The sequence below is a fragment of the Haliotis cracherodii genome, unplaced genomic scaffold, assembly GCF_022045235.1.
Source record: "Haliotis cracherodii isolate W230 unplaced genomic scaffold, xgHalCrac1.p SCAF_14, whole genome shotgun sequence".
NCBI classification, from domain to species: Eukaryota; Metazoa; Mollusca; class Gastropoda; order Lepetellida; family Haliotidae; genus Haliotis; species Haliotis cracherodii.
In genome coordinates this window covers 16853443-16867129 of record NW_027266269.1, presented here as the reverse complement: position 1 = coordinate 16867129, position 13687 = coordinate 16853443, and the positions used below count along the sequence as shown (strand labels likewise).

Here is a 13687-nt window from a genome sequence, read left to right as displayed (position 1 = left end):
ATCACGGGATGTATGCTGAACAGGTTGGGGAGACGCCATCACGGGATGTATGCTGAACAGGTTGGGGAGACGCCATCACGGGATCTATGCTGAACAGGTTGGGGAGACGCCATCACGGGATGTATGCTGAACAGGTTGGGGAGACGCCATCACGGGATGTATGCTGAACAGGTTGGGGAGACACCATCACGGGATGTATGCTGAACAGGTTGGGGAGACGCCATCACGGGATGCATGTTACTTTATGTAGTCCAATGCCTGCCTACATAGACTAGAATTGAGGGTTGAAGCGGTTGTATCTGCTCGCATTACCAGTCCCCATCCTCCGGAAACTCTCCTGTTCATACGGTAGCGGTATATTCGACACTTCATCTAGGTGTAGCATCTACAAAACAAGAACAATCATTATGTTACACACTGTCGGAGTTACGTCACAATGATGCACCTTGTCGGACGTGTGACGTCACAATGGTGCAGGCTGTCGGAGTTATTTGTCACAATGAACCCGTGAAGATCCGGGTTGGAATAGGTCTTCAGCAACCCATGCTTGTCGTAAGAGGCGACTAACGGGATCGGGTGGTCAGACTCGCTGACTTGTTTGATGCATGTCATTGTATCCAAATTGCGTGGATCGATGCTCATTATATCAATCACTGGATTGTCTGGTCCAGACTGGATTATTTACAGACCGCCGTCATATAGCTGCGGCGTTAAACAACAAACAAACAATGATACAGGCTGTCGGAGATGTTACGCCACGGTGATGCACGCGGTTGGAGGTGTTACGTCACAATGAGGCACGCTGTCGGTGTTACGTCACAATGACTCACGCTGTCGGTGTTACGTCACAATGACTCACGCTGTCGGGGTTACGTCACAATGACTCACGCTGTCGGTGTTACGTCACAATGACTCACGCTGTCGGGGTTACGTCACAATGACTCACGCTGTCGGGGTTATTACGCCACGAAGATGCAGGCGGTCGGAGTGGGGCCTTCAAACACATGGGGCCGATGGGTTGCCTGGTGGGTAAAACATTCATTCGTCGAACGCAGGGTTCAAATCCTCACATGGGTACGATGTGTCTACCGCCGTGATTTTGATGGAGTATTGCTAAAAGTGGTGTAAGCAAATACTCATTCACACATTGAAACACGCTGTCGGAGACGTCACAATGATATACACTGTAGGAGGTATCACACTGATACACACACTGTAGGAGGTATCACACTGATACACACACTGTCGGAGATGTCACACTGATACAAACACTGTCGGAGATGTCACACCGATACACACACTGTAGGAGGTATCACACTGATACACACACTGTCGGAGATGTCACACCGATACACACACTGTCGGAGATGTCACACCGATACACACACTGTCGGAGATGTCACACTGATACACACACTGTAGGAGGTATCACACTGATACACACACTGTAGGATGTATCACACTGATACAAACACTGTCGGAGATGTCACACTGATACACACACTGTAGGATGTATCACACTGATACACACACTGTAGGAGGTATCACACTGATACACACACTGTAGGATGTATCACACTGATACACACACTGTAGGAGGTATCACACTGATACACACACTGTAGGAGGTATCACACCGATACACACACTGTAGGATGTATCACACTGATACACACACTGTCGGAGATGTCACACTGATACACACACTGTAGGAGGTATCACACTGATACACACACTGTCGGAGGTATCACACTGATACACACACTGTAGGAGGTATCACACTGATACAAACACTGTCGGAGGTATCACACTGATACACACACTGTCGGAGATGTCACACTGATACACACACTGCAGGATGTATCACACTGATACACACACTGTCGGAGATGTCACACTGATACACACACTGTAGGAGATGTCACACCGATACACACACTGTCGGAGATGTCACACCAATACACACACTGTCGGAGATGTCACACCGATACACACACTGTCGGAGATGTCACACTGATACACACACTGTCGGAGATGTCACACTGATACACACACTGTAGGAGATGTCACACCGATACACACACTGTCGGAGATGTCACATCGATACACACACTGTCGGAGATGTCACACCGATACACACACTGTCAGAGATGTCACACTGATACACACACTGTCGGAGATGTCACACCGATACACACACTGTCGGAGATGTCACACCGATACACACACTGTCGGAGATGTCACACCGATACACACAGTGTCGGAGATGTCACACCGATACAAGCACTTTCGGTAGCGTAACCCTGATACACGGGCTGTCGGTGTCACACTGATACAAACACTTCGGAGGTGTCACACTTATACACACACTGTTGGAGGTGTCACACTGATACACACATTGTTGGAGGTGTCACACTGATACACACACTGTTGGAGGTGTCACACTGATACAAACACTGTCGAATAAATCACATTGTCGGTGGTGTCCTAATGTTTAACGTTGTCAGTGGTGTCCTAATGAGACATGCTGTCGGAGGTGTCCTAATGAAACACATTGTCGGAGGTGTCCTCATGAAACACACTGTCGGAGGTGTCATAATGAAACACATTGTCGGAGGTGTCCTAGTGAAACATGTTGTCGGTGGTGTCCTAATGAAACACATTGTCGGAGGTGTCCTCATGAAACACGCTGACGGAGGTGCTCTAAGGAGACCCGCAATGGGAAGTGTCCTAATGAAACATGTTGTCGGAGGTGTCCTCATGAAACACGCTGTTTGAGGTGTCCTCATGAAACACGCTGTTTGAGGTGTCCTAATGAAACACAATGTCGGAGGTGTCCTAATGAAACACGTTGTCAGAGGTGTCCTAATGAAACACCCTTTTAGAGGTGTCCTCATGAAACACAATGTCGGAGGTGTCCTAAAGAAACCCACAGTTGGAAGTTTCCTAATGAAACACGCTGCTTGAGGTGTCCTAATGAGACACTCTGTTGGAGGTGTCCTAACGAAACTTGTTGTCGGAGGTGTCCTAATGAAACAAGCAGTCGAGATGTCCCAATGAAACAAGCTGTCGGAGGTGTCCTCATGAAACGCATTGTCCGAGGAGTCCTAATGAGACACGCTGTCGGAGGTGTCCTAAGGAAACGCATTGTCGGAGGTATCCTAATGAAACACACTGTCGGAGGTGCTCAAAGGATACACGCAATCGGAGGTGTACTAGTGAAACATGTTGTCAGAGGTTTTCTAATGAAACACAATGTTTGAGGTGTCCCCATGAAACACATTGTCGGAGGTGTCCTAATGAAACCCACAGTTGGAAGTGTCCTAATGACACACGCTTTTTGAGGTGTCCTAATGAATACATTGTCGTAGGTGTTCTAATGAGAAACGCTGTCTGATGTGTTCTGATGAAACACGTTGTTGGAGGTGTCCTAGTGAAACACGCAACCGGAGGTGTCCTAGTGAAACATGTTGTCGGAGGTTACCTAATGAAACACGCTGTTTGAGGTGTCCTCAAGAAACACAATGTCGGAGGTGTCCTAATGAAACCCACATTTGGTAGTGTCCTAATGAAACACGCTGTTTGAGGTGTCCTAATGAAACACATTGTCAGAGGTGTCCTAATGTAACACAGAGTCGGAGATGTCGTAGTGAAACATGTTGTCGGGGGTTTCCTCATGAAACACACTGTCGGAGGTGTCCTAGTGAATCATACTGTCAGAGGTGTCCTAATGTTAAACGTTGTCAGTGGTGTCCTAATGAGACACGCTGTCGGAGGTGTCCTAATGAAACACGCTGTCGAGATGTACCAATGAAACAAGCTGTCGGAGGTGTCCTAATGAAACATGCTGTCGGAGGTGTCCTAATAAAACACATTGTAGGAGGTGTCCTAATGAAACACGCTGTCGGAGGTGCTCTAAGGAAACACGCAATCGGGGGTGTCCTAGTGAAACATGTTGTCGGAGGTTTTCTTATGAAACGAGCTGTTTGAGATGTCCTCATGAAACACAATGTCGGAGGTGTCCTAATGAAACCCACAGTTGGAAGTGTCCTAATGAAACACGCTGTCGGAAGTGTCCTAAAGAGACACGCTGTTTGAGGTGTCCTAATGAAACACATAGTCGGAGGTGTCCTCATGAAACACGTTGTCGGAGGTGTCATAATGAAACACATTGTCGGAGGTGTTCCAATGAAACACACAGTCGGAGGTGTCCTAATGAAACACGCTGTCAGAGGTGCTCTAAGGAGACACGCAATCGGAGATGTCACAGTGAAACATGTTGTCGGAGGTGTCATAATGAAACACATTGTCGGAGGTGCCCTAATGAAACACGCAGTCGGAGGTGTCCTAATGGAACACGCTGTCGGAGGTGCTCTAAGGAGACCTGCAATCGGAGGTGTCCTAGTGAAACATGTTGTCGGATGTGTCCTCATGAAATACGCTGTTTGAGGTGTCCTCATGAAACACGCGATCGGAGGTGTCCTAGTGAAACATGTTGTCGTAGATTTCCTAATGAAACACGCTGTTTGAGGTGTTCTCATGAAACACAATGTCGGAGGTGTCCTCATGAAACACGCTGTTTGAGGTGTCCTCACAAAACACAATGTCTAAGGTGTCCTAATGAAACCCACAGTCGGAGTTGTCCTAATGAAACACGTCGGAGGTGTCCTAATGAAACACGCAATCGGAGGTGTCCTAGTGAAACATGTTGTCGGAGGTTTCCTAATGAAACACGTTGTCGGAGGTGTCCCCATGAAACACAATGTCGGAGGTGTCCTAATGAAACCCACAGTTGGAAATGTCCTAATGAAACACGCAGTCGGAGGTGACCTAATGAAACACGTTGTCGGAGGTGTCCTAATGAAACACGCTGTTTGAGGTTTCCTCATGAAACACGTTGTCGGAGGTGTCTTAATGCTAAACGATGTCAGAGGTGTCCTAATGAATACATTGTCGTAGGTGTTCTAATGAGAAACGCTGTCTGATGTGTTCTGATGAAACACGGTGTCAGAGGTGTCCTGATTAAACACATTGTCGGTGGTGTCCTAATGCAACACGTTGTCAGAGTTGTCCTAATGAAACCCACAGCCGGAGTTGTCCTAATGAAACACGTCGGAGGTGTCCTAATGAAACACGCAATCGGAGGTGTCCTAGTGAAACATGTTGTCGGAGGTTTCCTAATGAAACACGTTGTCGGAGGTGTCCCCATGAAACACAATGTCGGAGGTGTCCTAATGAAACCCACAGTTGGAAATGTCCTAATGAAACACGCAGTCGGAGGTGACCTAATGAAACACGTTGTCGGAGGTGTCCTAATGAAACACGCTGTTTGAGGTTTCCTCATGAAACACGTTGTCGGAGGTGTCTTAATGCTAAACGATGTCAGAGGTGTCCTAATGAATACATTGTCGTAGGTGTTCTAATGAGAAACGCTGTCTGATGTGTTCTGATGAAACACGTTGTTGGAGGTGTCCTAGTGAAACACGCAACCGGAGGTGTCCTAGTGAAACATGTTGTCGGAGGTTACCTAATGAAACACGCTGTTTGAGGTGTCCTCAAGAAACACAATGTCGGAGGTGTCCTAATGAAACCCACATTTGGTAGTGTCCTAATGAAACACGCTGTTTGAGGTGTCCTAATGAAACACATTGTCAGAGGTGTCCTAATGTAACACAGAGTCGGAGATGTCGTAGTGAAACATGTTGTCGGGGGTTTCCTCATGAAACACACTGTCGGAGGTGTCCTAGTGAATCATACTGTCAGAGGTGTCCTAATGTTAAACGTTGTCAGTGGTGTCCTAATGAGACACGCTGTCGGAGGTGTCCTAATGAAACACGCTGTCGAGATGTACCAACACGTTGTCAGAGTTGTCCTAATGAAACCCACAGCCGGAGTTGTCCTAATGAAACACGTCGGAGGTGTCCTAATGAAACACGCAATCGGAGGTGTCCTAGTGAAACATGTTGTCGGAGGTTTCCTAATGAAACACGTTGTCGGAGGTGTCCCCATGAAACACAATGTCGGAGGTGTCCTAATGAAACCCACAGTTGGAAATGTCCTAATGAAACACGCAGTCGGAGGTTTCCTAATGAAACACGTTGTCGGAGGTGTCTTAATGCTAAACGATGTCAGAGGTGTCCTAATGAATACATTGTCGTAGGTGTTCTAATGAGAAACACTGTTTGAGGTGTCCTAATGAAACACATTGTCAGAGGTGTCCTAATGTAACACAGAGTCGGAGATGTCGTAGTGAAACATGTTGTCGGGGGTTTCCTCATGAAACACACTGTCGGAGGTGTCCTAGTGAATCATACTGTCAGAGGTGTCCTAATGTTAAACGTTGTCAGTGGTGTCCTAATGAGACACGCTGTCGGAGGTGTCCTAATGAAACACGCTGTCGAGATGTACCAACACGTTGTCAGAGTTGTCCTAATGAAACCCACAGCCGGAGTTGTCCTAATGAAACACGTCGGAGGTGTCCTAATGAAACACGCAATCGGAGGTGTCCTAGTGAAACATGTTGTCGGAGGTTTCCTAATGAAACACGTTGTCGGAGGTGTCCCCATGAAACACAATGTCGGAGGTGTCCTAATGAAACCCACAGTTGGAAATGTCCTAATGAAACACGCAGTCGGAGGTGACCTAATGAAACACGTTGTCGGAGGTGTCCTAATGAAACACGCTGTTTGAGGTTTCCTCATGAAACACGTTGTCGGAGGTGTCTTAATGCTAAACGATGTCAGAGGTGTCCTAATGAATACATTGTCGTAGGTGTTCTAATGAGAAACGCTGTCTGATGTGTTCTGATGAAACACGGTGTCAGAGGTGTCCTGATTAAACACATTGTCGGTGGTGTCCTAATGCAACACGTTGTCAGAGTTGTTCTAATGAAACACGCTGTCGTAGGTGTCTTAATGAAACACGCTGTCGTAGGTGTCCTAATGTTAAACGTTGTTGGAGGTGTCCTTATGAAACACGCTGTCGGAGGTGTCCTAATGTTAAACATTGTCAGAGGTGTCATAATAGTCTATAATGAAACATATTATCAGAGGTGTCCTATTGTAAACGTTGTTGGAGGTGTCCTTATGGAACACACAGTCAGAGGTGTCTTAATAAAACACGTTGTCGGAGGTGTCCTTCTGTTAAATGTTGTCGGTGGTGTCCTAGTGTTAAACATTGTTGGGGATGTCCTAATGAATCACATTGTCAGAGGTGTGTTAATGAAACATGTCTGAGGTGTCCTAAAGTTAAACGTTGTCGGCGGTGTCCTAATGTTAAACGTTGCCGGTGATGTCCTAATGTTAAACGTTGTCGGTGATGTCCTAATGTTAAACGTTGTCGGTGATGTCCTAATGTTAAATGTTGTCTGAGGTGTCCTAATGTTAAATGTTGTCTGAGGTGTCCTAATGTTAAACGTTGTTGGTGTCCTACCTCCTGTGGGGAGAGTTCCCAGTCCCTGTGGCCAGCCGCCATGTTGGCCTCGAGTTGTGGGATGTCCCTGCTGCCGATAATTATTGATGCTACGTTTTTCTGCAGGACCCACTTCTGTGCAACTTGGGATACACTCCTATCTGAAAGACATTTGGAGATGTTGAGCAGGCGGTTGCAAGAGGTGCGGGCTCCCACGACTGGCATATCTGCAGTGTGGCAGTGCATGGTTATTTGGTATACCAGAGATATAACAATCTTGGCGTCCACTGTTAAACCCTCGTTTACAGGGATGAAGTAGTCACTGCTGCAACTCATGATTTCATTGAATTGCATAAATCGGTCGACAGGAATCTATCCGCACACCGAAGGAAATAAAACCATCGTATTCAAACAAAACACTTGAGCAAAAGGCTACCGACAAACCTAACACTGTAGCTGACCCCTGCATTTCGGTATTACAAGGTGTATTTCTATACGTTTTCACAACTGAAACATATCTGTTCAGAAAAATGATTAATGTCGACTGAACGACTGAAAAAGACTTCCAAGCGCTCGATCGTGAAACACGCGTGTCTGTAAACTGAAATGTCATTTCTGTAAAGGGGTCAGTTAGAAAAGTTATACCCACATGGTTTACGATGACTTTGAAAACTACAATCTTTAACTTAACGTATACCTACTTACGAGAATATGTTGAATGGCCAAAACATAACTTCCAGAAACAGATTCAGCCTTCAATTCAATTTAATCGCTTTTAACCAGCAATAGGCATCGTGATCGCATTCATATGGAGCTAAATTTTGTTCCAGCCGTTAAGTTTTGATCCGATTTTGTTAATCTATGTACACCAGGCAGACCTGTCAGCCCGTGTACACTGTACACAGTCGGGTTGGGCAAGCTGTGTGAGCGTGGTACCTACTGTGGGTGTTGGCGACATGCGTGAGAACGTCGAGTGTGTTCCACAGTCGTGTGTCTGCCTGCAGCTTGGTCCAAGAGGGGAAGATCCGCTGACACCTGGACTCGTCCTCCGCCAGCCAGGCCAGGCGGGTCCCCTGACTACTGTTGACCTGCGGGTCCCCGCGCTTGTACTTCCCCGTGAGCAGGCCGCTGTCACAGGGCATATGGCTTTTGTAATAATGTATATTGGCTTTATGTCACAGTCATTCTAAATTCGAGCCGAAATCAACTTATTTTGGTAATGACATTTTTTGAACTGCAATTGTATAATTGATATATGATAATGTACAGCTAGCTGGATCACGCACAAGTGCGTGAGTGATCGAGCCAAAATATATAATGGCATCATCCTAATCCTACACATGTAAGTCCGAATATACCTACGTGTGAATTGCTGCGATGAACACGATATGGAAATGCCCTGGTACACAGATAGATCGAAAGCCAATGTATGAAACATCGCCTTCAGAATGTCTCACCTCATCAGTGTCCCCCAAGCCATCACACCCATGCCGACCTGATTACACACAGCGAAGGCATCCCACTCCGAATCACGGGTACCAAGGCTGTAGCGTTGCTGTGGACACATACCACACACAGACACAGTTACCACATGTAGATCTGAGGACAAGTATCACACACAGACACAGTTATAACACCGACACAGTTATCAAACACAGACACATATACCACACACAGACACACATACAACACACAGACACAGTTACCACACACAGACACAATTATGACACACAGCCACAGTTACCACATGTAGATCTGAGGACAAGTATCACACACAGACACAGTTATCACACACAAACACAGTTATCACACACAGACACATATACCACACACAGACACACATACAACACACAGACACAGTTACCACACACAGACACAATTATGACACACAGCCACAGTTACCACATGTAGATCTGAGGACAAGTATCACACACAGACACAGTTATCACACACAGACACAGTTATCACACACAGACACATATACCACACACAGACACACATACAACACACAGACACAGTTACCACACACAGACACAATTATGACACACAGACACAGTTACTACACACAGACACAGTTATCACACACAGACACATATACCACACAGACAGTTGCCACACAAAGACACATACAGACACAGTTACCACACAAAGACACAGTTATCACACACAGACAGTTATCACACAAACACAGAGTTATCACACACAGACAGTTATCACACACAGACATAGTTACCACACACAGACACATATACCACACACAGACACAGTTATCACACACAGACAGACACAGTTACCACACACACAGACAGTTATCACACACAGACACTTATACCACACACAGACACACATACAACACACAGACACAGTTACCACACATAGACACAGTTATCACACACAGACACAGTTACCACACACAGACACAGTTATCACACACAGACACATATACCACACAGACAGTTACCACACACAGACACAGTTATCACACACAGACACATATACCGCATACAGACACAGTTACCACACACAGATACAGTTATCACACACAGACACATATACCACACAGGCACAGTTACCACACACAGACACAGTTACCACATGTCGATCTGTGGTCAAGTAGCGCTCACCCGCTTTCAGGCGGGCTCAATAAAGACATTTTTACGGTAGATGTTGAAATTTGCCTTCCTGTTATCGTACGGAATTCTATATTGGAGAACAGGAGCCGAATCTATTGTGTAATGTAAGTAATGTAATGAGACGATCTTGCATAGGTGCCATTTAGAAGGCCTGCCACGCCCGGGTCTCATTGCAACCAGACGCGTTTGACGGTACTCTTTAGAATTGTCGACAAATTGCACTCTTTGATCTGCCAAACATGCTGGGAACTTGGGGTATTGAGGTCCCAACAATTCGCCATTTTGTCTTTACATAAAGCTACTGTCTCGGAGGCATTTCTAAACTTGTGCTTAGCGGTTGTAGGTGATTTAGTGATTGTGGGTTTGTCTTATGTGTGTACCTTATGTGTGCTGTTCATGCATAACGTAAACTTTCATTGTGATTAGATGTTGCGTTCAGACTCCACGATGTTGTAAATGTTCACCTCAACGATAGCCACTTTCAAATCATTAGGTTGTCGGTAGTTTTTAAATATATGATTCCCTTTACACATGTACATGGTTTCTAAATAATCTCAATTTCATAAATGCCCTCTCAACAGAATAGGTAATACCCACAACATGAGAGCATGGCGGGTTCTTGAGTTAACACAGACCTATCTTTCTTAGGAACTAACTGATAAGTACGATGGGTACGGCCCGTGGGTTGAGATACATGCGTGTTTGGCTCACCTGTAGGCTGATGAAGGGGTTGAGCCCAAGTCGGTCTGTGATGTCTGCCATCTTCTGCACCATCCAGCCACACAGGTTGCTGTTGCCGCCGTACCGGATCTTACCGCACCGGACGAGGTCGTCAAACGTCCGCACAGTCTCCTCAGCAGGAGTCCCCTTGTCCCAGAAGTGTGTCTGATATACACAAAAACACCTTGTCAGTATAGCGGTAAATCGTGCTATGTAATTCAACAACCTTCTACCCTGCAACGGAGCGGCGGGTTAGCGTTGTGGTTGAAACGTTCGCCCGCCTCGCCATTGGGTACAATGTTTGAATCCCAATACTGGTGTCCCCTGCTGGAACACTGCTAAAAGCGGCGTACAAACATGCTCTGGAACGTCGGTCTATTTTGATGATGGGGCGATGTTTGTGGTATTGGAGCACTCTTAGTGCATGTTGCTGGTCTCGGTCAATAACCTATGTTTGTTGTGTGGAGCACCCACAGCGCATGTTGGTCAATAAGCTATGTTTGCGGTATTGGAACACCCTTAGCGCATGTTGCTAATATTGGTCAATAAGCTATGTTTGTGGTATTGGAACACCCTTAGCGCATGTTGCTAATATTGGTCAATAAGCTATGTTTGTGGTATTGGAACACCCTTAGCGCATGTTGCTAATATTGGTCAATAAGCTATGTTTGTGGTATTGGAACACCCTTAGCGCATGTTGCTAATATTGGTCAATAAGCTATGTTTGTGGTATTGGAACACCCTTAGCGCATGTTGCTAATATTGGTCAATAAGCTATGTTTGTGGTATTGGAACACCCTTAGCGCATGTTGCTAATATTGGTCAATGATCTATGTTTGTGGTATTGGAACACCCTTAGCGCATGTTGCTAATATTGGTCAATGACCTATGTTTGTGGTATTGGAGCACCCTTAGCGCATGTTGCTAATATTGGTCAGTGACCTATGTTTGTGGTATTGGAGCACCCTTAGCGCATGTTGCTAATATTGGTCAATGACCTATGTTTGTGGTATTGGAGCACCCTTAGCGCATGCTGCTAATATTGGTCAATAAGCTATGTTTGCTGTATTGGAGCACCCTTAGCGCATGTTGCTAATATTGGTCAATGATCTATGTTTGTGGTATTGGAGTACCCTTAGCGCATGTTGCTAATATTGGTCAGTGATCTATGTTTGTGGTATTGGAGTACCCTTAGCGCATGTTGCTAATATTGGTCAATGACCTATGTTTGTGGTATTGGAGCACCCTTAGCGCATGTTGCGTATATTGGTCAATGATCTATGTTTGTGGTATTGGATAAACCTTAGCACGTGTTGCTTATATTGGTCAGTGACCTATGTTTGTGGTATTGGAGCACCCTCAGCATGTTGCTCATATTGGTCAATGACCTATGTTTGTGGTATTGGAGCACCCTCAGCATTTTGCTAATATTGCTCAATGACCTATGTTTGTGGTATTGAAGCACGCTTAGCGCATGTTGCTAATATTGGTCAATGACCTATGTTTGTGGTATTGGAGCACCCTTAGCGCATGTTGCTAATATTGGTCAGTGACCTATGTTTGTGGTATTGGAGCACCCTTAGCGCATGTTGCTAATATTGGTCAATGACCTATGTTTGCTGTATTGGAGCACCCTTAGCATGTTGCTAATATTGGTCAATGACCTATGTTTGTGGTATTGGAGCACCCTCAGCATGTTGCTCATATTGGTCAATGACCTATGTTTGTGGTATTGGAGCACCCTCAGCATTTTGCTAATATTGGTCAGTGACCTATGTTTGCGGTATTGGAGCACCCTTAGCGCATGTTGCTAATATTGGTCAATGATCTATGTTTGTGGTATTGGAGCACCCTTAGCGCATGTTGCTAATATTGGTCAATGACCTATGTTTGTGGTATTGGAGCACCCTTAGCGCATGCTGCTAATATTGGTCAGTGACCTATGTTTGTGGTATTGGAGCACCCTTAGCGCATGTTGCTAATATTGGTCAATGACCTATGTTTGTGGTATTGGAGCAGCCTTAGCGCATGTTGCTCATATTGGTCAATGACCTATGTTTGTGGTATTGGAGCACCCTCAGCATTTTGCTAATATTGGTCAGTGACCTATGTTTGTGGTATTGGAGCACCCTTAGCGCATGTTGCTAATATTGGTCAATGATCTATGTTTGTGGTATTGGAGCACCCTTAGCGCATGTTGCTAATATTGGTCAATGACCTATGTTTGTGGTATTAGAGCACCCTTAGCGCATGCTGCTAATATTGGTCAGTGACCTATGTTTGTGGTATTGGAGCACCCTTAGCGCATGTTGCTAATATTGGTCAGTGACCTATGTTTGTGGTATTGGAGCACCCTTAGCGCGTGTTGCTAATATTGGTCAGTGACCTATGTTTGTGGTATTGGAGCACCCTTAGCGCATGTTGCTAATATTGGTCAATGACCTATGTTTGTGGTATTGGAGCACCCTTAGCGCATGCTGCTAATATTGGTCAGTGACCTATGTTTGTGGTACTGGAGCACCCTTAGCGCATGTTGCTAATATTGGTCAGTGACCTATGTTTGTGGTATTGGAACACCCTTAGCGCATGTTGCTAATATTGGTCAGTGACCTATGTTTGTGGTATTGGAGCACCTTAGGGCATGTTGCTAATATTGGTCAGTGACCTATGTTTGTGGTATTGGAGCACCTTAGCGCATGTTGCTAATATTGGTCAGTGGCCTATGTTTGTGGTATTGGAGCACCCTTAGGGCATGCTGCTAATATTGGTCAGTGACCTATGTTTGTGGTATTGGAGCACCTTAGCGCATGTAGCTAATATTGGTCAGTGACCTATGTTTGTGGTATTGGAGCAACCTTAGGGCATGCTGCTAATATTGGTCAATGACCTATGTTTGTGGTATTGGAGCAACCTTAGGGCATGCT

The 13687-nt window shown here is 45.6% G+C and overlaps 2 protein-coding genes across 2 annotated transcripts in view; one reads left to right on the top strand and one right to left on the bottom strand.

Moving 5' to 3' along the window:
• Window positions 1–271: 271 nt before the first annotated feature.
• Window positions 272–13687, bottom strand: part of LOC139460592 (uncharacterized oxidoreductase YrpG-like) — a 28741-nt gene continuing 15325 nt past the window's right edge. Inside the window, exons 4-8 of the mRNA XM_071242059.1 lie at window positions 10755–10928; window positions 8868–8965; window positions 8351–8538; window positions 7432–7571; window positions 272–385 (exon numbers count right to left, since the gene is read on the bottom strand). Of these exons, the coding sequence (XP_071098160.1) occupies window positions 272–385; window positions 7432–7571; window positions 8351–8538; window positions 8868–8965; window positions 10755–10928 (714 nt within the window). The remainder of the gene's footprint in view (window positions 386–7431; window positions 7572–8350; window positions 8539–8867; window positions 8966–10754; window positions 10929–13687) is intronic.
• On the top strand, window positions 3642–5693 carry LOC139461264 (uncharacterized). The gene is made up of 4 exons (XM_071242899.1): window positions 3642–3646; window positions 4040–4126; window positions 4532–4632; window positions 5677–5693. Exons 1-4 carry the CDS (start codon window positions 3642–3644, stop codon window positions 5691–5693), a joined length of 210 nt encoding a protein of 69 aa, XP_071099000.1.